Here is a 22,139-nt window from a genome sequence, read left to right on the forward strand (position 1 = left end):
CAAAAGGAAAACATGGAGATCTATTCAAATCCTTTTAAAAACATTCTCATTTTGGTCTTTTTATGCAACTTTTAATTTTAGCTACTGTTCTGCTACATTTAGCTTTTTTGCTTCTTTTAGCTTTTAGCCAGCTTTTTGCTACATTTAGCTAGCCTTTTGCTAGTTTTAGCTTTTTGCTAGCTGTTTACTGCTTTTAGTTTTTGCTACATTTAGCTAACATTTGGCTCCTTCTACCTTTTAGCTACTGTTCTGCTTCTTTTGGTTTTTGAAAGTTATTGTTTTGCTTCTTTTAGTTTTAACAACCTAGTTTTAGCTTCTTCAAAGTCCTTCAGCATTTTCTTTAGTGAACCTTAATTTAACAATTAAACAATTTGACCTCTAATTTAGATGTATATTATTTAAATGTAGTGATTTATTTTATTCATATTTGTTTTAAATGTTTTGTCATCACAAGCAAAGCGTGTCTCCGTGTCTCAGTTCAGGCCGTTGGCACGAAGAGGCGTGAAAAACGAGCGCACCCCTTCAACGCAGCTGCATGCAGGAACAGGAAGTTGGAAAAATCTTTGAGAGGTGGAACAAAATTTTGGATTTTTTTTCAGAAAGATGAGCAGAATTTATCACAACGAGTCTTTACAGAACAAACCGGTACACAATGAGAAGTTTGACCGTGTTTGGTCCCCCTCCTCGTATGAAAGGTAACGATTTAAAACTTAACGAGCGCCAGAAGGAACAACTAGAGGAAGCGCCAAACCCCAATGGAAAAATTATAATTTTTCTGTTTTTCTCTTAATATAAAGGAAATCTGGTTTGTTTACATTCATTGAAGGTTTAGTTTTAAAGTACAAGAATTACGGGTCAGTTCGGCAATGTTTTGGTGGACATATTGGGGCGGTATCTCTCTAACAAAACCAGAAACATTCAACCTTCTTAACTGAATATAAATCATTTTTATGAGTTAATACAACTAACAAGTGATAGGAGTTTGGCAGCATTAAGACAGAACATTATCACATCAACTCACAATGTTTTCTGTTTTTTTTATGCTGACAAATTATGAGATACAAGTTATTAGACAATGATTGTAAAGATATGCAAACTAAATGTGTTTAAAATGTTATTTTATTTGTTTAGTGGACCTGGGCTTCTTCTAGAAGGAAAACTCCTGGATGTTTCCAGACATTCAATCTGTGATGTCAAGGCTCAAAAGGTGTGTTACCTGTCAGTTACAACTATTATTATTAATATTAATAATAATAACATACAACCTTAATGTATGTTGTGTAAAATTAAAGTAAAAACAGAAGGCATTGATTTGAAAATCTCATAAACATATAGGAAACATACCAAATGTTAAAACTAAGAAATTGTCTAATTTTTAGGAAATAAGGTTATTTTGAATTTGATGGCAGCAACACGGAAAAAAAAGGCTCTAAAAGGAAGTGGAAGAGCAGTTTGTGGCTATCTAGGTTAATTCCAGGTCAGTGGAAAGGACTTGTAAACACAGTTCACCGTGCCGTCCACAAATGCTGCTTAAAGCTCTATCAGACAAAGAAGAAGCCAGATGTGAGCAGATGTGTCTCCTCTGGACCAAAGAGGAGAACTGTTCTGAGGTCAGCCTGCCTCTCTGATGGTATGGGGGTGCATTAGTGCCTCTGGGAAGGATCTGCTCCCATCCAGGACTGTAGAACAGACAGAATGGGACAACCTCAGGTCCAGATGTTTACAGACTGATGGGAGAAGAAGAGGAGATGCTGCACAGAGAGAAACATCTGGAGCTGTCCCAACTTGTGTGAGATGTGTTGCTGCCATCAAATTTTAAATTACCTTATTTTTAACAACAAAAAAGTGCAGTTTCTTAGTTTTAAAGATTTGATATGTTTACTGTGTTCCACTGTGGATAAAAAAGTCATTGGATTCAGTTTTTATTTAAATTGTACAAATTGTCTCAACATTTTCAAATTGGGGTTGCATTTTTATTATTGCCTCACTTCTAAAAGAAAAAAGCTGACAGACAGTCACTGCTAAAACAAGGAGAGATCAGTGCAAACATATCAGACCACATTAACTCTGACCGCTCTTTGCTTTCCTTACCTGTCCGCACCTGTCAGGTCCGTTTCTACGTGCTGTTCATCAAACCCGGTCGCATCCATCAGAGGAAGTTTGATGCCAGTGGGAAAGAGGTCGAGCCAAACTTCAGTGACACCAAAAAGGTCAACACTGGTTTCCTCATGTCCTCCTACAGTGAGTTGATGTTTGCATATTCCCTGTCCTGCTGTGAACCTGATCAATACTCCACACTCTGACTGATTAATAAAATAAAATAAATAAGCAGAAGAATCTTCATACATTCCTCCATCAGTCTTTTATCTGAATGTGTGTGTTCTGTGTGCACAGAGGTGGAAGCCAAGGGCGAGTCGGACCGTCTGACTGAAGAGCAGCTTTCAGCCATGATTAACAAATCTGAGCTGGTTAAGATCACCGACAAGCACCGACCCTCCGGGACCTGGGCCTTCTGGTACCCAGAGTCAGAGATGGACAAAATGGAGCTGGAAACGGGACAGGAAGTCCGGCTGAAGACCAGAGGAAACAGTCCTTTCATTTGTGAGTCTGCAGTGACTGATGGTTTCAGTGTTACCAAATAAAACAAAACTGACTTTAATAATCTTGATGTTTTAAAGGTTGGAATTTGGCTTTTAATTTGGTAATAATAGCAGAATTTAGGATTTGATCACTATATGATCCAGAATGTACAGATCCTGAAGGTTTGTTGAGATGATCTGCTGTAATTAATTTAAATTTAAAACTGATGATTCATATATTTTTTTAAAAAGATGAATGAAGAGATGCATTTGTACTTACTTAATTTCTGCAAACCTGCACCTTTATTTGGGATGTAATTACCTCTACTCTTCTTGCTTCTTGTAATTAAAGTTAAATTTATCTTCATAGTTTCAGTCAAAGTTTAATGCAAAACATAAAGGAGCAACTGATGGTCCATCTGTCTTTGTTTCATGTCACAGACTGAAAACAAGTTTGGGTTTCTGTTTGGAGTCATGTGTAACACATTATTATATTTATGGGGACATTAGACTTGTCTTATTGTGACATTTATGTTTAATATGATTAAAAACTCAACAATTTAGCTGCTTTGAAATCTTTAAGCTCAGCTTCATGTCATGTCTTTCATCTCCAAGTTTCTTTAGCCAAAGTGGACAGTGCAACGGTGACAAAGTGTAACTTTGCTGGCGATGAAAAGACTGGAGCCTCGTGGACGGACAAGATAATGTCCAAAAAGGTGGACGCCAGCGAATCTCAGAAGCCTGGAGGAGGAGGAGGAGGAGGAGGAGGAGGAGAGGGAGCGGAGGAGGATGAATGGGTGAGAAACAAAGCTACTCCAAATAAAATCAACAGTTATCACACTGATGCAGCCTGGGTTCGAAAAGTGCATCTAATTCTGATTAATTTAGTCCATATTGTGCTGCTAAACTGCAGGAACATTTCCAAGCATCTGTGATTCTGTGTTGTATTATTTATTTAAAACAGGAAGTAGTTTTTGCTTCATTAATGTAAAAACATAGGAGTCAGAATTATATATCTCACTATAGGATACAATATACATCGCCTGTGCTGCTAATAATATTATATAATTTATTCTCCTTTAAGAGACAGTTTGAGTTTTTACAGCTGCTCTACAACCAGCTCACAGATGATCAGAAACAAATATCCTCTGTCAAAACCTTACTTACCAGAGTAGTTCTTGATTAATGAACAAAACATAATTTTCCCCCCTAATGGCACAAACAACAGTCTTGAACCCATTATGAAACTCAGCCTTTATTAGAAGTTATTTTAAGCAGAAAAAGAGAACACTTTTAAACTGTAAAGACTGAAACAGAAGCTCTTTGTTCCTGTCCTGATTGTACCGACCGAGAGGCTGCAGCAGAATCCATCTGTGGCTGAATGTTGTCCAGAATCTAAAGCGTTTATTTTTCTCCCTCAGGATGATTGAGGAAACCATCTCTTCCCATCAGCCTTACCTCTTGACTCTGATCCAATCTGCAGGCTGGATGTTAAACAGTCGTAAACTTCTGGCCTTGAGGCTGAAAACCTGACGTCACCTCCACAGTTTGGGACAGGACAGACTTTATCTCTGTCAGAAATGTATATTTTATATTTCTCCTCCTGTATTTGCTGGATTTGATCCCCTCGTTTATAAAACCTGGGCTCTCCCACCCATTTATATGCTGCCATTAATTACTGCTACAAATGAGAAGATATGTTCCACATAAACAGCCGTTTCCTGTTAAAAAACTTCCCCGTCTCATTCCACGCTCTCAGATTTGACTAAAATAGCTCCGAAATGATTTTTATAAAATGACAGCTTGAATAAAAATGACTCATATGGTGCATATGTTGGGGTTTTTGATACTCAGTCACTCTTTTATTCAGTTTTAACAAAGAAATTATATATAAATGTAAGCAAGAACAAATAAAAACATAAATGAATCTTCTTTCTATTGATTTCACCTCAGATTATTAGAAATCTGTTCCCATTTGCTCCAGGCAAACTATATTAACCTCATTTTTATAAAATACTAAAACAACCTGGGATGTTTTGAGCAATAACATAAAGTATTTCATCCTTTTTAAGCTCTTTATGTAGTTTATTGTATGTCTCTGTTTCATATTTATTTGATATTTTTCATTACCAGCAACAAGAAAAGTTGGTTTAGTTAAATAAAACTAAATTCCAAATCCGCTCTCATCATTTTGTGCAAAGAAAATAAAAACTGCTGAGATTAAATGAGACTCCTCTGAGTGAATCAGCAGTTTAATGATGACTGAGGAGTTAACTGAAAGGTTCAGTTTATTTTGCATAAACTGAATGACTTCCTGCAAGTTTCAATAAAATCCATCATGAGATATTTTGCTAACAGTCATACTTGCGCAGACACGGGTAAAAACATTATCGTCCGCGAGAAAACGACCCAGAAGAAATGTTTGTTTCAATCATGTTTTATTTCAGCCAAACTAACAGTGATGATTGAGTTCTCTGATAACGTTTAACATCTGAGGTACTCGTGCAGATGTTAATGCAGATGTTCTGCGTGTCTAAAGATTGGCAGCAGGATTTGGGCCGCTGCGTGTACACTTTGGTTTAATCTTCTCAACAGATGGGAAGAAACTGAGGTTTTAAATCATAAAAACATTCAGTTTGTGAAACATGTCGATCCACAGGCAGCAGCAAGAAAAATCAAATGTTTTCATAAGGAGACGAGTTTAAAATTAACTGACGTATGAGCAGCACATTTAAAATTAATAAAGTTTTTATGTTCTTACTGCATCTACTCTATAAATAATGCACATTAGTACTTACATAAACAGTGCCACACCTCTCCCTGGCTGTGAACACTTCCTGGTTCAGTCTGGTTGCGAACTGAACCTCATGAAAACCTCAAAGTCAGGTTTACTTTACAGTCATTGGATGAAACGGTCACTCCATTTCAGCGGTTTCTCTTTTAAACCACTGCAGGATGACGTCCTTGTTCTCGCCGACCCACTTGATGTTGACTTGGGTTTGCTCGATGGCCCCGTTCCCGGGCGGCATAGGCTCCGAGTTCGTCACAAAATACATCAGCTGTCCACACAAACACACGATAAATGCTCAGCGTTAGGACACTAAATCATATAAGATGAAAACAATCTATGTCTGCAACATTAGAGGCACGCCTATGATTATGGATACACTTTATTATTAAAACATTTTCTTAGAGATACTCTATGAATGTTGAAAATTGAGCATGCTCAGAGAAATCGGATTAATTTGCTTTCGACTCGATGCTCAAAGGTGAACAAAAATAAAAACCAGACTGACTCATCGTGAATATACATCATGATGACTTCTGTCTGATAAGGTATCAGGGCGTTTCTCACTCATTTCGTGCAAACTTAACGTCAGTTTGAAAGACAGAAGATTTCAGCTGATGCCACCATTAGAAGTTCAAGAAAAAATGAAAATTACCTCACTGAGTTCAAACTTTGTGGAAAACCTGCTGGTTACTCCCTCTAAAAGGGTGTATGGATCACTGGGAAAACAGGAAGACCAATAATTAGTACACAGCATTAACTGATTAGTGTTCAAAATGAGAAAAACAAATCTGTTTATTAGTAAAAGTATTATAAAGAAACTGAAGAACCCAGTAAATCATAATGAACTGTTGTTTTCTATCTAATTAACTGCAGATAAACTTCAGGTGTTGTCTTATGAAATGAAAGCTTGTCTCCTGTGTGTTTATACTTTGATACCAATCACTTTAGCTTCCTGGTGACAGCATCACCAGTGGAGACTTTATGACGGAGAGCTAATGATAAGCACTGATTAAACCTCGGGACCTTTGTCCTTTGTGACACAGTGCGTGATTACCACCAAGCCACTGTATTTTACTGTCCTTTCTTTTATGGTTCTGTTCTGACCACGGGTCGTTAAAGCGTCGAGGAGCCTTTGTAAAACAATGCCACCCCTCAGAAAATGCAAAAAAAAAAACTAAACAATAGGAAGCCACAGAAAAAAATGCCAACTATGCTGAAGTTTTCTTGGCTGGAAGCTCAGCGCCTCAGAGCAGGTCAGGAGATGAAGCTGCGGAGCTAAAGCAGCAGCAGAGCAGCGCAGCGAGACCCAAGGAGGTTTACCACAGCTCTGCGTGTCTGTAGATTAATGCTAACCTTTATTGGTTTACAGAACCTTCCCCATTCTGCACTCGTCCTTTTAAAATATATATTTAAAAAGAATAAATGTACTTTCATTTATTTTTTCCGCTTTACTTTAATAAATTTCATACAATTTTGTAAAAACGGGCCGCTCATCACAAACACTCAGTGAGACTGCAAAGGAAAAGTTACCTTTTTAATCAAATTTTTTTCACAAGTTTGAATCGTCAACTAGTTTCCAACAGTGAGACGCCACCTTTTGTACTCCCAAAGACTATTTTTGTATTTTGTTCAGAACCAAGACGATCCATTTTGTTTTGTTCTTCTTAAGTGATCCATGTCATCTATTTGGTAGTTTATAAAGTCAGACTGTTGGTGTTTCTTCCTTATATTGTATTATGTTTATGGTTCTTGTTTTTATCTTATTGCCTGAAATGAATGGGGAGGGTTAGGTGAACCTCTGTTTTGACTCTCCAATAAGCTTGAAGCTTGGATCGGTCATTTCTCCGAGGATCTATGGACACCTGTGTTAGGATGCTTGGCTTTTCTCAGTTCTCTTATTCCCCTTGACTCTCACAAAGTGGTCTTGAAACCTCATCTAATCCAGGGGTGGCCAATCCTGGTCCTCAGGATGGTGGCCCTGAGGACCAGGATTGGACACCCCTGATCTAATCTGTGAGACTGATCAGTGGCCTTTTGGATATTTGTTCACGACACACAGAACTCATTTAGGAGACAGCAGACACGGTTCAAACAGGAACCTACCCCTGACTGACGTATTTCCAGTGTGCCCTGATGAAGTTCCAGGCCAGAGCTTGTCCAGCAGCATTTTCAGCTATGTAGTTAATGGTAGAAGCAACATCCATGAGACGAATCTTATTGGGGTCCAAAGTGTACTCCAGGTATCTGTAAGATAAAGGTTTCCTTCAGACCGACTGGGTTTCACCGTATCGTGGGCGTGTCTGCTGTTCAACGAGTTCTCGTGGACGTCACCTGTTGAGCAGCCAGGTCTTCTTCGTGCAGGACAGAGCTTTTCGGAGCTGATCTTTCTCGGAGGTGTCACTGGACTCTAAGAACTTCTCCCAGGCGAACTCCCACTCTTCCTTCCCTCCAGCAGCCACAGCTTGGCAGTAAATCACGGAGCGCAGATTGGTGTGGATGCTAAATCACAAGCACAACAAAACGTTTGAACTTCTCCAACCGGAGGGATGAATCACTTTTACGTTCTTTTGTTTATGCCGAGCTGTCGGCTTGTCATTTTTACTGTCTAAAATCCTATTCACAGAACATTTCTTTTCTATTTATACTTTCAGGAATGGTTTTCTCCCACCCGTTTAAAGTCTGAGTGAAGCATTGAATGTGTGTTAAACAATAGTTGCTTAAAACAAGTTAAAATACTTTTTAGTTGTTTTTTATTCTTATTATTTTTTGATGAAGCATAGCAAGAAATTAAGATAAGTCTGTAATGTTGTAAATAATACTACAAGGCATTCTCTGTTTAGGAATACTGAGATAAGGACAAATAAATTAAAGTTGCACAGTTTAACAAAGTTAGGACCTTTACTCAGCAGCTCAAAGCAGAACGATGTCGTTTTCTGTCATTTTGAAACTTGTATTATATAATTGTCTTGATATAACCATTTCTGTTTGACTGAGTGGTTAAAAAAACTCTGTGTGGTATTCCTCAAATGCATATTTTTTCTGCTTTTCTCAGACTTTTAAAAGGGATTACACCTTCTGACCAAACAGATTTTCTACATTTTGCTGTCATCCAGTTGGAGTGAGACAAAACAAAACGTGCTAAAACAAAAAAAGGGAGAAGTCTGGATATTTTTTTTAATCCTCCACAAACATCCCTACACAACACACATACATGCAGCTGTGAATGTGTTTTCAACTATAATTGCCTTATGATGAGAAGGGACAGAGCTATAATTGTTTTTGTCAAACCTTGGAACTGACATTATGCGTGATCTCATGCAATATTGTGAGATCTTGTGAAAAGTGTTAAAGCTCAGAGTACATGTTAGGGATGACTCAGCTAATAACACATCAGATTTTAGCTCCATGTCTGTGAAACTCTCTGACTTTTAGAAGGTTGTTTAGCTGACTCCAAAAGTTAATCAGCTGTAGATGTACATCCAGTGATTACTTTCCGTTTCATTAAAATCCATCCTGTGGCTCATAAGATATTTCGCTAACATTATAGACAAACAAACAGACACATGCACAGCCAAACACAGGCAAAACACATTACTGCCTTTTGCCTTTGGCAGCAGGCAGAAACCACATGCAGTGAACACATTTCATAAAAAACATTTTAAAGTTGCACCTGGAAAGATTGCACATTGCTTTTTTGTTGCTTGTTTGTTTTAATATATATTGTAACAATCACTAAAAAGATCTTAATTTGCCATACATTCAGAAAGCTTAAAAGTCCAAATGAGTGCAACTTTAAAGGAAACCACAACAGCTGCCAACGAAAGACAAAAAGTGAGATTAAACCTACCTTCACCAAATCATTCTGAAGAGCAAAGCTACAGAATGCAAGGAAAGCTATTACACTACCAGCATTTGAAGGAGAGTTTGAGAGAAATGAAACTTGTCCCTGTCCTTACTTGTTGGTTTTGGTGCTGTTGCTTGTCATCCAGTCAGCAAACTTCTCCTTCACCATAGCAATGCATTCTGGGAGTCCATTGGAACAGGCCACCTCTATGGCGAGGATCTGGTTGTGCCTGAAGATCGAACACAATTTCATTAAATCTAAAAAACACAGATGAGACACTACGTTTGAGACCAAAGGCTTGATGAATGAATTTCAAAGCAGAAAAACTAATTAATGTAAATCAGTGAGTTCCTGGTGATTCAAGCTGGTTTTAAAAAAGGCTTCGATGATTTTCTTTATTTGTCCATCTTTTTAGAGTGTGGTGGTTTTCTGTGTGACTTTAAAAGTGCCTGACTGGACTCGTAAAACTGCACATGTATAAATCTGGTATTCATTAAGCTCTCTCTACACAAGGAGATGATTTAACAGCCCCAGAGTTATGGAAACCAATGTGTCCTTACTGCAAGGAGTGATCCTGTGGGACCGTCGAGTTGTCTGTGTGGTTCTTCAAGAAGTTATAAAGTCCTTTCACCTGTTCCCGGAGGTACACCTGCAGAGACACACAGCTTTACAGCAAACCTTCTGGAAAATGCGCTTTCTCACCATCATATTCTAATGCTGGCTAAACATTAACAAAAAGAAATATAGTCTGTTAAATCTGTCTCATACAGGCCTAAGGCAGGTCCAAATAAAAAAGCAAGAATACAGATGTTTTAAAGAGACAAACCTGCATGGGTCCGTACACCTCCGAGCGGTCAAACATGTGGATGAAGTACTCCAGATTCCTGACAGTTGACTCCCAGGGGAGGTACGCTGTCTCGTTACGGAGGAAACGAGTTAAATTCAGAGCCAGAGTCACGTTGACCTGTTTGGCTCTGAGGGAAACAGAGATTGGACATTTCAGCTTTGTTTTAAAATCAAACATGTTTATGTGGCAGCTGTGGTGAAACTGAAGAACGACCATCAATACTTCAGATAAATCAAAGAGGACAACAGAAGCATCATTAGGATCTCACTGGGAAACTCCTACAGTGATGTTAATGCAACGTTTACTGAATTTAGCTGTATTTTCTGCCAGTGTTGTTTTGAAGTATCAGCTTTTCTTCTTCAAATAGAAAGACAATATCTGTAAAGCCATGAGTCAATATTTACTCACTAAGTAAAGCCTGAATATTTCAGTATCACTTCCAGTCTCAATGTCTGGGATGATAATTGAATATTTTTTTAAAGAAATGAAGGAGGAGGTCAAAGTCAATACCTCGCCAAGTTAAAGGCGTCATCAATGAGCTGCCCTCTGTTCATCAGTGGGATACGCTGGAAGAAAGAAACAATTTTTTTTTGTTAAAAAAACATCCTAAATGCAGAAACCTCCATAAAATGATTGCATATGTAAATGTCAATGTAAGAACAGGAAGTGTTTGGTTTCTGGGCAGTGCTTAGAGGTGCAACATGAATTAAAACAATTTTCCATACCAAGAAGTTATTCATTAAGAATTTTTAAATTTTAATTCAAACAGCCACTTCCTCTTCCTGTAAGGCAGGAAGCTACTCTAAACTCATTTCTGCTCTGTAATCTTAACAACAATAACCTGATTAACTATCTGATTATCCATCGTTGAGTTCTTTTTAAGTTATTTTATTCTTTTGTTGTGTTTCTTGGTGAGAACCTTCGTGTCTCGGTATGAAATGATTTCGTCTCTGGAGTAATTAAAGTTGTTCTTAAGTACAAAAAGGAAACTGTTCGTTTATTACGCACATCATAAGATCCTGTAAATGTTTTGTCAAGAGGCGAGAAGAAAATAAAGTTATATCTGTAACGATGTGAGACAGCAACACTGTCCAGTTTTTTGTTATAGAAGACAAAATACCAATAAAAGCCGAATTTAGTAACATAGAAATCTGAATTAAATCAGGTTTTGAAAAACATTTTACAGGCTCTTCTGTTTAAAAGCATTACACACTTCTTATTCACCATCAGAAGTTTTTATCTACCCGAATAAACAGACTGGTGATAGTCATATAAGGATAAAAAGTGTAATAAGGAAATAAGAAGTCACGTTAGTCAAATTAAAGAAGCTTCTGATTGTTTTTCTCCACTTACTTCCTTGAAACCACCTAAGCAACCCATAAACATGCTCTGTTTCACTCCTGCTGACGAGACGGTTGATACGGCACCAGGTTCAGACCACAGGAGGTTTGTTTGGTTTCGTAAGCCGCAGAAATTCAGCTGATAACTTGTTTGGTTTCTGTGTTTTGGACGGCAGCTGTTCAGGATTATGAGACCTTGGAAAAGGTTTTTAAAAATACCTCAACGCCTAGGGTTACGTAGCTCCCCAGAATAAAATTTATTCACCTGTTTAAACCTAACTTCTTCTCCTTTAACCTTCAAATTGACCCAAAGTTACCACAGCTTCTCTGCCTCTCTTCGTCTCTTTCTCTCTCTCTCGCTTCAGGAGGGTTAAGTTGTTTGGGTCGTTATAAAGAATATCTAATCTTTACCTGCTGGACAGTTTTATTGTTGCTCATAAAAACTTCCAGTGGTAGATAATCCAGGCCTGAACCCTTAATGTGTGTCTGAGTCACAGAATTCCTGTTTTTGAGTCCATGTCAAATCAACTTTAACAGTAATATTATGGTAACAATTGTAAGTTAGCAATAACAACATCATTTCCAACATGTTCAACACTGAAAGTTTCCAACCACACCCTACTCAACAACTGATTTAATTACATTTGCTTTGTAAAAACACTTCTTGTTTTGTATGAGCAGATACTGCCTTTTATACACGTAAACCCTTTCAAACATCCACAGCCTGTTTTTAATTTAAATGTAGCTTTTTTTATATATATACAAAAATCTCCAAAGGCGTGGTTTGTGCGAAGCTGTGCCATCTAACTCACTCTCTGGCCTTGTTTACTCACGTCTAAGTCTGCTTCCAGCTGAGTCAGGAGGCGATGCCAGTTCTCTGGGTTGTAATTGACCCGGTAGTATCCAGTGGAGTTGATGTTAGCCAGGATCCACTCCCCTTTCTTAGAAATGAATTTTGCTATCTTCACTGTTCCAAAAGACAGAAAGAAAGATTTGTGATCACCACAAAACACAATGAAGCTACAAAATAAAAGAAAAGAAAGAGAGAAGACTTAATGCAAGAAGAAAAAAGGAATCTTTTGTTTCCTTGGATGATGGACCCCAGGGATCAATGATCTAAACTGGCCCTCAGTCTCTTACATGAGAACAGGCAAACCTAAAGCAGATGGACTGTGTCCCGTTGTTTATCACCTCCTAACGTTTGACTTTTGTTTTGCATCTTTCAGTTTAGGGCCTCTCCGATGTTCTGCATCAAACACATCTGTATTAATGCATTCAGCTTTTTGAACATCTTTGTGTTCACTTTACTTTGCCAGTTCTGCAGAGTAAAATAAGCTTCGGTTCTTGGTTTGCTGCTTTGTATCTTAACTACCTTTTTAAAACTCTGACTTGACTTTTTTGTTCAATGTCTTTTTTATTTTATCAATTTTGTACAGTTTTTGGTTGTGTTTCCATCTGTGTGGTTCTCGTATGTCTGTTTGAAAGCTAAAGACAGACAGATGGATGGATACTTTACTGATCCTGGACAGAATATAATGATTATAACCATTGTTGTTTGGGGGGGCATTTAGATCCAAAAGGTCCTTACAGAAATCCTTTCATTTCTGTCATTTGGTAAGTCTTATTACACTTCATGTTGAGTTTAATTCAGTTTAAACCCAACATATAACTGACTCTAGATGTCTAATAACTAAAATTATTAACATTTACCTTTATAAGTCTCTATAATCCCAATTAAACAGAAGCTGAAGCACAAAGAATGTGTTTTACTCGGAAATTAAATTGTTGTTGACATGTGTGACATTGACACGTTACCTGGACCACGGCGATCCAGCCAGTGAAAATCAGGAGGAGCGATGGCTGTCATGTATTGGATGGGAATGAGCCACAAAGAACTAAACAAAGAATTAAAAACAAAAAATCCTAGAATGTTAGCACCTGGACAAGGTGTTTACCATCCAGGAACAGAGTTCTTTTTTACCCATTTCAAATAAAACATAACAAAAATACAGCAGCCTGTAAAGAAAAAAAAAAAAATCTGCGTCAAAATGAACAACATTGTTTCGTAAAATCCCTGTGCTCGTTTCCACAGCAGTTTCATGACATACAGAGATAGAAAACTGCCTGAAAATCCTCTGCAGGGTGGAAGATCTGATCTACCACAAGCAGCAGAAGTGATATCATAAAGGCTGGGCAGAAAAATAAAAACAGGGAGGTACTTTCTCTGTTTTAAAATCTATCTGTATTCTGATTTTGCAACTCCTGGACTGAATCTGGCAGGATAAAAAAAAAATTAAGTCCTAATCAAAGCTTATAACATATAAACAGGTTTATACTGAATTTGCATAAATTTCTGCAACACTGAAACACTAAAATGAAATGATAACATCTAAATAAAGCTTTTGGCAAATCATCTTGTAGCATTAAAGCAACATTATAAATTATGTTACTGTCAACCGGGTGTAAACTGCTTGTTATTTCTTCCTGTTTCTCACAGTTTCTAACTCCTGTATTTTAATTAATTATTAGATCAGACTCTTAAATTGCTTGAAGCTGTGAATTAGAGAATGGGAGCATCTCCATATTATGATAATAGATGCACCTTAAAGTATTAATGAGTGCAAATGAAGAGCTTAATGAACGCTGGTGACTAGGAACTCTTGACTTTAAACAACCTGTCTACTACAGGTAAGATACTGATTACTAATAAACAGTAAAAGGACATACTCTGAATGGGCAGAGCTGTTGTAGAAGAAACGCTTCTGGTAGGTTTCTCCGTTGGTGGTGTTGATGGTGACGACAGGATAGCCGGCTTGTGTGGTCCATTCGTTCATGAAACTTTCAACGTTGAAGAAACTCTTTTTATGTTTAGCCTGCAAAAATAAATCCAACGATACTTTATTCTACAAAGTCCAGATGTGATCACTACTGTATCTGTCCAGACATAAAGACAAAGTTTTACATGTTCTATGAACTTCCAGAAGTCGCTCTGTTCTGCATTTCGTCCGTTGAAGGCCTTGAGGTACGCCTAAAAAACACAGAAACAGGATCAAGGTTTCGTCTAAGGTATCTAAACCTAAGCTAAAAGTTAAAATTAGTAATAATGAATCTAGAATCAGAACTGTATCTAAAAGCTAAAATTATCAAAAACTTATCTAAAGCTATTTTTAAAAGCTATCAATAATAAAACTGTTTCTAAAAGCTAAAAATAGCAAAATATTATCTAGTATGTAAATTTAGCAAAAATGTAGCAAACAGCTAAAATGAATAAAATCTTAGCTTAAATCACAGTTAAAAGTTAAAATGATCTAAACAGCAGCTAAAATGAGCAAAACTGCACAAGCTAAACTTAGCAAAATCATAGCTAATACATAAAAATAGTAAAATACCATAACTAAAGCTAAGAGTAGAATAAGAGTAAACTTGTAAACTTGGTGTTTCTGAGTCTGAGAGCTCAGTTTGGAAGAGACTGAGGTTAAGCATATCGGACATATTTGACAACATTTGTTGCCCAAAAAAACCCCAAATCTCTTTTTCTCCCCTTAGCTGTCTCTGAGACATTCCCACTTCGGTTGCAGAACGGAAGCAGACATACAGATTATCAAAAGGACTCTAATTGGATGTTTAAAAGGCACAAAGTATGAAGTTAGACATTTGTGGGGATTTTCTTCCCCACCCATGATGTAACTCATGTCACGCAGCAATTTGTTTGAAAGGTATGTATTTTCCTCATATTTTCAGTCCTGGCATGAAAAAAACCAAGGCTCTTAGTTTTAACTCTGAACAGACAGTCAGTGTTTTGAGTTCAGAGGCCACCTTTGGTCCTGGATCACAGGTAATATCTGCACGGATGTGTCAGAAGTAATTATAAGGATTGCAGCTCAATATCAAGAACGCCACATGGACTTAGAAACCGTTTCTTACTCTGATCCCGTTGTTGAAATCCTCTTCTCCAACAATGTCTGCCAGCATTCTCAGCACTATAGCCCCCTGTAGAGTGAACACAAATCACAGTATTATTAGAAACAGAACTCATGTTCTCATAAAACTTCCTAGAAATTTGGAAAGCAAACATTTGAACCTGTGATTGAATCCCACTCAGGACAAATAAAACGGACATTTGCAGCTGTTTTTCTTTTTAAAAGGATCAAAAGGATGAAAAACTACAGCTCTTTCTTTTAGTAAATAATAAAATAAGAACAATTTTTGGTTAAATGCCAATCAGAAGATCCGCTGACATCCTTTTCTCTTCGTTACCACATGTGTGGCACCTTCAGTCTAAAGATCTTAGGAGCTTTTTTGGACTTTAAGAAAGTCTTTTCTTTCCAGTCGTGTTGGAAAACATTTTTTATGGTTTGTCTTTAAAAATACAACCCAAACATAGAAGTAAACCACATAAACCCCAGTTCCTGTTGTCACAGAGGCTTGCTTTGACACTTTACCTTACAGTAAGTTATAGCATCAAACATCCCGTGGATATCGAAAGCTGTCTGGATCTCTTCCACTGGAGCGCTGAGAGGACGAGATGAGGCCAGGGCGTCCTCCTCGAACGCTGCGTGGAGGACTCCCATAATTAAAGTGTCTTTCTATAAAAAACAAACGGACAAGTTTGAAACCAGAGCTCGTGTTTTTAATAAAAATAAGCAGAGATAATTGAATAAACACAAGAAATTGCTGGGACAAGAACCGGCAGTTAGTGATGACACATTTTGGATTACTTTCATCTGTAGTTGACTCCTTTTTGTACCATCAATGAGACCTCCAAACAAAAACTGTGTGCAGAATAAGACTTCAGATGAAATAGCCAGCTACATGTGTGTACGACGGCGTCACAGTGTCAGCAAACGGAGCGACAACTCAGGTAAATATGAACACACAGACGTGAGATGACACTCATGCTTACATTCATTAACCTGTGGGATTCGGAAGAAGATTCCTCAGTTCTAACATGTTGAGAGGTCAAAGTCTGTAAAAGTGATCATATCCTTGATAAAGGTTAAACACCTGAGAGTCCTTATCAGTCAGAAGTTAAAGGAGCTTCTTGGGTAAAAGGTGAAATAGCCAATAAACTATAGTTACTTTCTACCAAAGTCCTAAAATTACATTACTGGAATAACCGTGAACCCACAAAGACATTATCTATAAACAACACAAATTCTAACCTGCCAAGCTCTGACCAACCAAAGTTCATTCGTATAAAAGATTTTTCCTAACACAGCACTTCCCTCTCAGGCTGCAGGTTTACTTGTAGTTCCTAGAGTTTTTAAAAGTAGAACAGGAGGCGAACTTTTAGTTATCAGACTTCTTTCTGATGGAACCAACTTCCAGGTTCTGTCCGTGAGGCTGACACCCTGTCTGCCTTTAAGACTCGGATTAAATCCTACAGTTAGGTTTGGATTGGGTTTCCTGAGATATCCCTTAGTTCTGCTGCTATAGACTGAGGAAATGTGGTCAGTTTGTCCTCTAGTTCAGTGGTTCCCAAACTTTTCAGCTTCCGACCCATAAAGTAACAGTGACAAAGGTGCGTGACCCCATCTGTTGGCTGTTTAAACATCCAATAGTGTGAATGGTCCTATTCAATAAGGGCATAATGGCAACACAAACAGTCTTAGCATCCATTTTGCTATTTTTTAAATCATTAAATGACTTGTATTTCAATCCTCTGTAACAATTATGGTGTAAATATATAATAAAAACTTGGTTTTTAATTGTAATTTGATATCTGGAGATTATCTAAGGACCCCTGATTGGTGTTGGGTGACCCACATTGGGGTCCCGACCCCAACTTTGGGAATCATTGCTTTAGTTTGTCAGTTTGTCCTCTTCTGCAGTTATTGCTGCAACCATTGCTTTTCTGTGAAACTACATCTGGACCACTTCCTGTTTGTGTGTGTCCGTTTCCTGTCCACTCAAACTCCAGCCTGTGGAGGCAGATGGCCGCTCATCCTGAACCTGGTTCCATTGAAGGTTTCTTCCTGTTAAAAGGGAATCGTTCCTTTTCACTGTCACCTTAGTGCTGCTCAGGATGGAGGGTAACGAGTCTTGAGTCTGACAAGCTTTTTACTAATTGGAACTTCATAATGTACTAAATGGGAATGTATTGAATTATAATTGGGTTGAACTGAAACGGTTATGAATTCATAATAAACAACTGTCTCAAAAGAAGGAAGTGAAAGAAAATTGCACCATAAAATGATGGACCTATAATTGGTACATTTATGTCTCTTGTTAAAGTAAATCTGTAACAAAATATTGACTCTGGTGCTGCTGTGAGTACCTTATAAAGCTGAACTTACAATCTGGAATGTGGGCTCAACACTGTCCACCGCAAAGTATGACATGTAGGAGGAAAAGCCCTCGTTAAGCCAAAGGTCATTCCACCATTTCATCGTCACCATATTTCCAAACCACTGTTAAAGCAAAAAGAAATCGTCACCATGAGCAGCAGGATGAAAGGTGTTCACACAGTAAAAAAGTCTGTAAAACATCTGAATTTTATTGAACTGTTTTTAGATCTAAATGATCCATAAAACGGATCTTGTGTCTCATATAAGCTTCATTTCAGGAACCAGTTGAACATTTGTTTCCTGTTACCTGGTGTGCCAGCTCATGGGCAATGATAGAAACGATGTCTTCCTTGTGTAACCATGACGACACTCCTTCCTCATAGAGCAAAGCTCCTTCCTGGTACGTGATCAGTCCCCAGTTCTCCATTGCCAGGGGCTCCAAGTCTGGGAGGGCAATTTGATCTGAAAGGATCACACAGATATGAACCAATTATCCAATTATACGACACGTACAAGTACGGCTGCTTTGGTAGTTTTACTATTCAGAAAGTTTTGTTGTTTTGTTTAAAATATTACTATTATTATCGCTCATTGCCATTAAAGGAAGGCAATCATGTAATTCCCTCATGTCATGAACCGCTGGATGAAACAACAAAGTTAAACTCTTATTTTTTAAGATTCTGACATCTGACATAAAACAATAAATCCAGGCAGTCTTACAGAGTTTCTTCGGAGTATATTTAAGATCGAAATGCTTCTCGTAGAAGTTCAGGATCTTTTTGGTGACATCAAAAGCGTATTTAGTGTGGCCTGCTGCAGTGGCTTCAGGACGGGCGAAAACCTGCAGGAGAACAACACAATCATTGTTTTATTATTAATAATAATATTTTAGCATAAACTACAATGGTATAAGCTAATGGAACAGATTTTATCAAAACAGCCTTTCTATCCCTTAAAGAAAAAACAAACTTCACACAATAAAACATGTTAAATTAACATGGGAAACACATGTGAATTAACTCTTTTTTTCCAAGTCAAAATAAATCTACATTTTTATTAAAACTTCAGCTTGAGAATGTTTTTACATTTAAACGTCTACAGACCAAAATGCTCCTGAATTCTTTGACTTACTTGTATTGACAACACGTCACCAACAGGAGTTTTGAGTGATGTGAACTCTGAAACCGTGAACGCGAACAAGTAGCTCGACATTTTCGGAGATTCTTCAAAAACAGTGTATTGCCATTCATCATCATCACCACCTATAAGAAAGGGGCCTGGGAGAGGAAACGATAAAGAACAAAATAACTGAGAATATGTCACATTTACCCATCAGCTGAAGCACTTCTTTTGTTTATTTCTTGCCTTGACCATCTCCGTTTGACAGAGCAGTCGTTTCACGCCTGTGGATGACGGTCAGTTTAAAACGAGCCTTCATGTCTGGTTCATCGAAGCAAGGAAACAAGCTCCTCGCATTTGTTGGCTCCAGGTTTGTGGCTGCAAGGAATCTGAATACGGAAAGAGAAAATGTCAGAACGTTATGATCCGAGGTTTCACAGAAAATACAAAGTTAATAAAAGAAGATGAACTGAATGCATGAATACATTCAGAGCAGTTTTATGATTTTATGGTTTTATATTTAATTGAGTATTTTTAATCCTGTTTCAGTTTTTAACCCATGGACTGAATTAATTCCTGCTGAACCAAACTGTTGCTGGTTTATTATAAACTTTACTTTGAACTAAAAGCAAAAAGCTTCGTCCAAAACCTCGAAACGTTCAGTTTTACAGTCAGGGAATCCAAACAGATGCTTTTTAACTTTATGCATAATTATTATTCAGTTTGTTTGGGGTTCAAAAGGGAAACATGCAGAACAGTGAATGCTTTATTTCTTTATTAAAGACATTTGAAAGGAATCTTCATGTCTCATACCATCACATTTATTGATTTGAAAAGTATTTTACTATTTCTACTTATTCACTATTTTTTAAATGAAAAAACTGTAAAAGTTCCTATATTTTACAACACAGAGGTTTACTTAATATTATTTTATTCAATGTTTTCAAAAAACTAAAATAATATCGACAAATTCAAACACAAAGCTATGCTTTTATTTTGAAAACCAAATTTTACATCAGCTTATTTGTCTTTGAAGACAAATATATAATTTTAAAACATGAATGCAAATACAATTTACAACAGAAGGGGGTTTAACTTCTTATGTTTTTAATTTATTTGTGTTTTAATGTTTATATTAGAGAAATCTTTTTCTGTGAGTTAAATTAAATTCCACTTTAGTTGTTTTTTTAAAAAAAAGTTATACCTTTCTGCAAATACAAATGCTTTTTTTAAATTTTATTATTTAAGTCCTGCTATTTTAAATACAGGCAAAATTCAAAAGTTGAATTCGAGTAGGAACATGTTAGATACAGTAAAATTATAACTTTGTTTTCCAACTTACCTCTCGACAGTCGTTTCATTCTCAGAAGACCGGTCCGTTTCAGTATATTTGCTGACATAAAGTGTGTTAAGATTTTCTGATAGTTCTCCCTGGAAAGCCAGAAACAAACTGTAGTTCTTGCCTGCCAATAAAGTGTTGATCAACTCAATCTTCAAGAAGTCAGTTTCATCTTTGTAGGACGTATAAGAGTTAATAGAAATTGAATTGCCCATGGATTTGTTGGTCACACTCAGGTTAAAAATCCTCAGGTCCCGGCTGTGGAGGTAGATGTGCCTTGTTTGTTCGGCGCAGTGAAAGTTGACGGTGGAGTTTCCACTGAAGCTCAGCGTCTGGTTGGGGGTCGTGACGTTCACCACCTCCACGATTCTGGTGTAGAGCTCAACCTTGATGAAGATATTGTAGCTTTCAGGTATCAGGTTCCTCGGCAGCCTCATGATTGGTGGTGGGCTCAATGTGGTGGTTGTAGTGGGTATAGGTGATGTCGCATTCCAACCAGCCAATTGGATCTTGAACACTGCGATCAAGGAGATCATACCAGCAATGGAAGAGACCGTCAGGATAACAAAGGCGACAGCGAAAAACTTGGACAAGCCGGGTTTTAGTGGCATCGTGGCGGCTTCCTTTGGTCAGCGCTGAAGGTTCCTCGTCTAGATGGAGATGATCGGCGCAAATCTCCCTGTGGTGTGTAGACATCCACGTTATCTCTGCCTTATAAACAGGGCTTGGCCTGAGCAATTATGGCTCTGTACTTGGATTAAGCATTAACTCAGGCACTGTCAAAGGAGCAAAGAGTAAGAGTTGAAGTGTGAAGAGTGCGATGTCTATTGTAGATAGTCAGGCTGAGCTCTCACACATCTGGAGGTGGTTACTTAGTCCTCGCCACTAATTCACGGGTTAGGTAAACCGCAAGGAATGCTACAACCCATCACACTCTTCCTCGTTTCTCCTATTTATAAACTCAGCTTCAGGATCAAATTAGGATCAAAAGTTTATCATAACACAAGAAAATCCCCCGAGGGGAGAATACCAGGTCTGACTGAAGCTGGCACCCTTCCTGCCCGACGCGGTTGGCATCCACAGGTAGTCCTCGCTGCAGAGAGCCCGAGGGAGGGGAGTCCAAAGATTTGCATCCACACAGACCCTGCAAGTTTGATAAACTCCAAACAAACTAGAGACATAAGAGAGAAGGAATGCTGAAGAGGCTGGATGAAAGAGGTGGAGAAAAACGGCAAAAAAGACGATATAAGAAAAACACCGATTGGGCAGGAGAGGCTCATCCTCAGGGAACCACGACCATCATCATCATCATCATCATCATCACCGCGTCGGGGCTCACATTCCTCACTTCAAGAGAGGAAACAGGGATACAAATAGGCAAACTGGGAAAAGAGGAGGAAGAGGTGGTTGTTTATGTAAAAAGCATGGCAGTGAGGCTGGACCCAGGTGGAAAAGCATTTCTGGTCTGATTTACAGGCTGCTAAGGGATATCACAAGACTTCGAAGAACATTTTTGTGTTTCTCACATCTACTTAGATGTTCTCCAAAGGGAAGATAAAACCTAGAAATACTATAATTCTTTTTTGTGCTTCCAAAAAACAAAGGAAAAAAAAAACAACCTCCCAAACGGTCGATCATTTTATTATGAGAAACAAGTGGACCAGAAGTTACAACATCTGTCAGTGCGTCCGAGGAATTCAACCCTCAGAAACAGGAAATCGGTCGTCAGTTAAATCCTCCTATAAATCCGAAGTGACAACTCCATGCACAGCAGAGATGGAAACCTAATTACAAAAGAGTAGAAATAAAAACGTCAAGCAAATCTCACACATAAATACCCAAAAGCATCCATCCGTCAGTTTGTCTGTGCCTGAGAGAAACCAAACCTTTGAGAACAAAGACCTCTGCTGGTCAGGAGGACAACTGCAAAAACACACCGGCTCAGCTAGATTTGAGCAACAAAAAAACAACCACAACAGCAACAGAAATGTGC

The 22,139-nt window shown here is 38.0% G+C and overlaps 2 protein-coding genes across 2 annotated transcripts; one reads left to right on the forward strand and one right to left on the reverse strand.

The window, feature by feature from the left end:
• Positions 1-230: 230 nt before the first annotated feature.
• On the forward strand, positions 231-4,506 carry arpin (actin related protein 2/3 complex inhibitor). The gene is made up of 6 exons (XM_017428936.3): positions 231-695; positions 1,132-1,207; positions 2,109-2,241; positions 2,395-2,601; positions 3,195-3,376; positions 4,001-4,506. Exons 1-6 carry the CDS (start codon positions 604-606, stop codon positions 4,007-4,009), a joined length of 699 nt encoding a protein of 232 aa, XP_017284425.1. The 5' UTR covers positions 231-603; the 3' UTR covers positions 4,010-4,506.
• anpepa (alanyl (membrane) aminopeptidase a) lies at positions 4,380-21,504 on the reverse strand. Its single transcript, XM_017428935.3, has 20 exons — positions 20,150-21,504; positions 19,054-19,196; positions 18,820-18,965; positions 18,409-18,529; positions 17,996-18,150; positions 17,698-17,811; positions 15,844-15,987; positions 15,326-15,391; positions 14,364-14,429; positions 14,129-14,274; positions 13,217-13,296; positions 12,235-12,368; positions 10,572-10,627; positions 10,041-10,188; positions 9,775-9,863; positions 9,327-9,443; positions 7,702-7,869; positions 7,474-7,614; positions 6,023-6,086; positions 4,380-5,638 (listed from the first exon to the last, which is right to left on the reverse strand). Exons 1-20 carry the CDS (start codon positions 20,755-20,757, stop codon positions 5,495-5,497), a joined length of 2,850 nt encoding a protein of 949 aa, XP_017284424.1. The 5' UTR covers positions 20,758-21,504; the 3' UTR covers positions 4,380-5,494.
• Between the last annotated feature and the right edge of the window lie 635 nt (positions 21,505-22,139).

This window comes from Kryptolebias marmoratus, linkage group LG11 (assembly GCF_001649575.2).
Source record: "Kryptolebias marmoratus isolate JLee-2015 linkage group LG11, ASM164957v2, whole genome shotgun sequence".
Classification (NCBI taxonomy): domain Eukaryota; kingdom Metazoa; phylum Chordata; class Actinopteri; order Cyprinodontiformes; family Rivulidae; genus Kryptolebias; species Kryptolebias marmoratus.

Coding starts and splice junctions, on each gene's coding strand:
- arpin (XM_017428936.3), top strand. CDS start 604: ATGAGCAGAATTTATCACAACGAGTCTTTACAGAACAAACCGGTACAC. Junction 1,208..2,108: donor GTGATGTCAAGGCTCAAAAG/GTGTGTTACCTG, acceptor CGCACCTGTCAG/GTCCGTTTCTACGTGCTGTT. Junction 2,602..3,194: donor AGGAAACAGTCCTTTCATTT/GTGAGTCTGCAG, acceptor TTCATCTCCAAG/TTTCTTTAGCCAAAGTGGAC.
- anpepa (XM_017428935.3), bottom strand. CDS start 20,757: ATGCCACTAAAACCCGGCTTGTCCAAGTTTTTCGCTGTCGCCTTTGTT. Junction 18,151..18,408: donor ATATACTCCGAAGAAACTCT/GTAAGACTGCCT, acceptor TGATCCTTTCAG/ATCAAATTGCCCTCCCAGAC. Junction 15,988..17,697: donor TTGAGCCCACATTCCAGATT/GTAAGTTCAGCT, acceptor TGTTTTTTATAG/AAAGACACTTTAATTATGGG.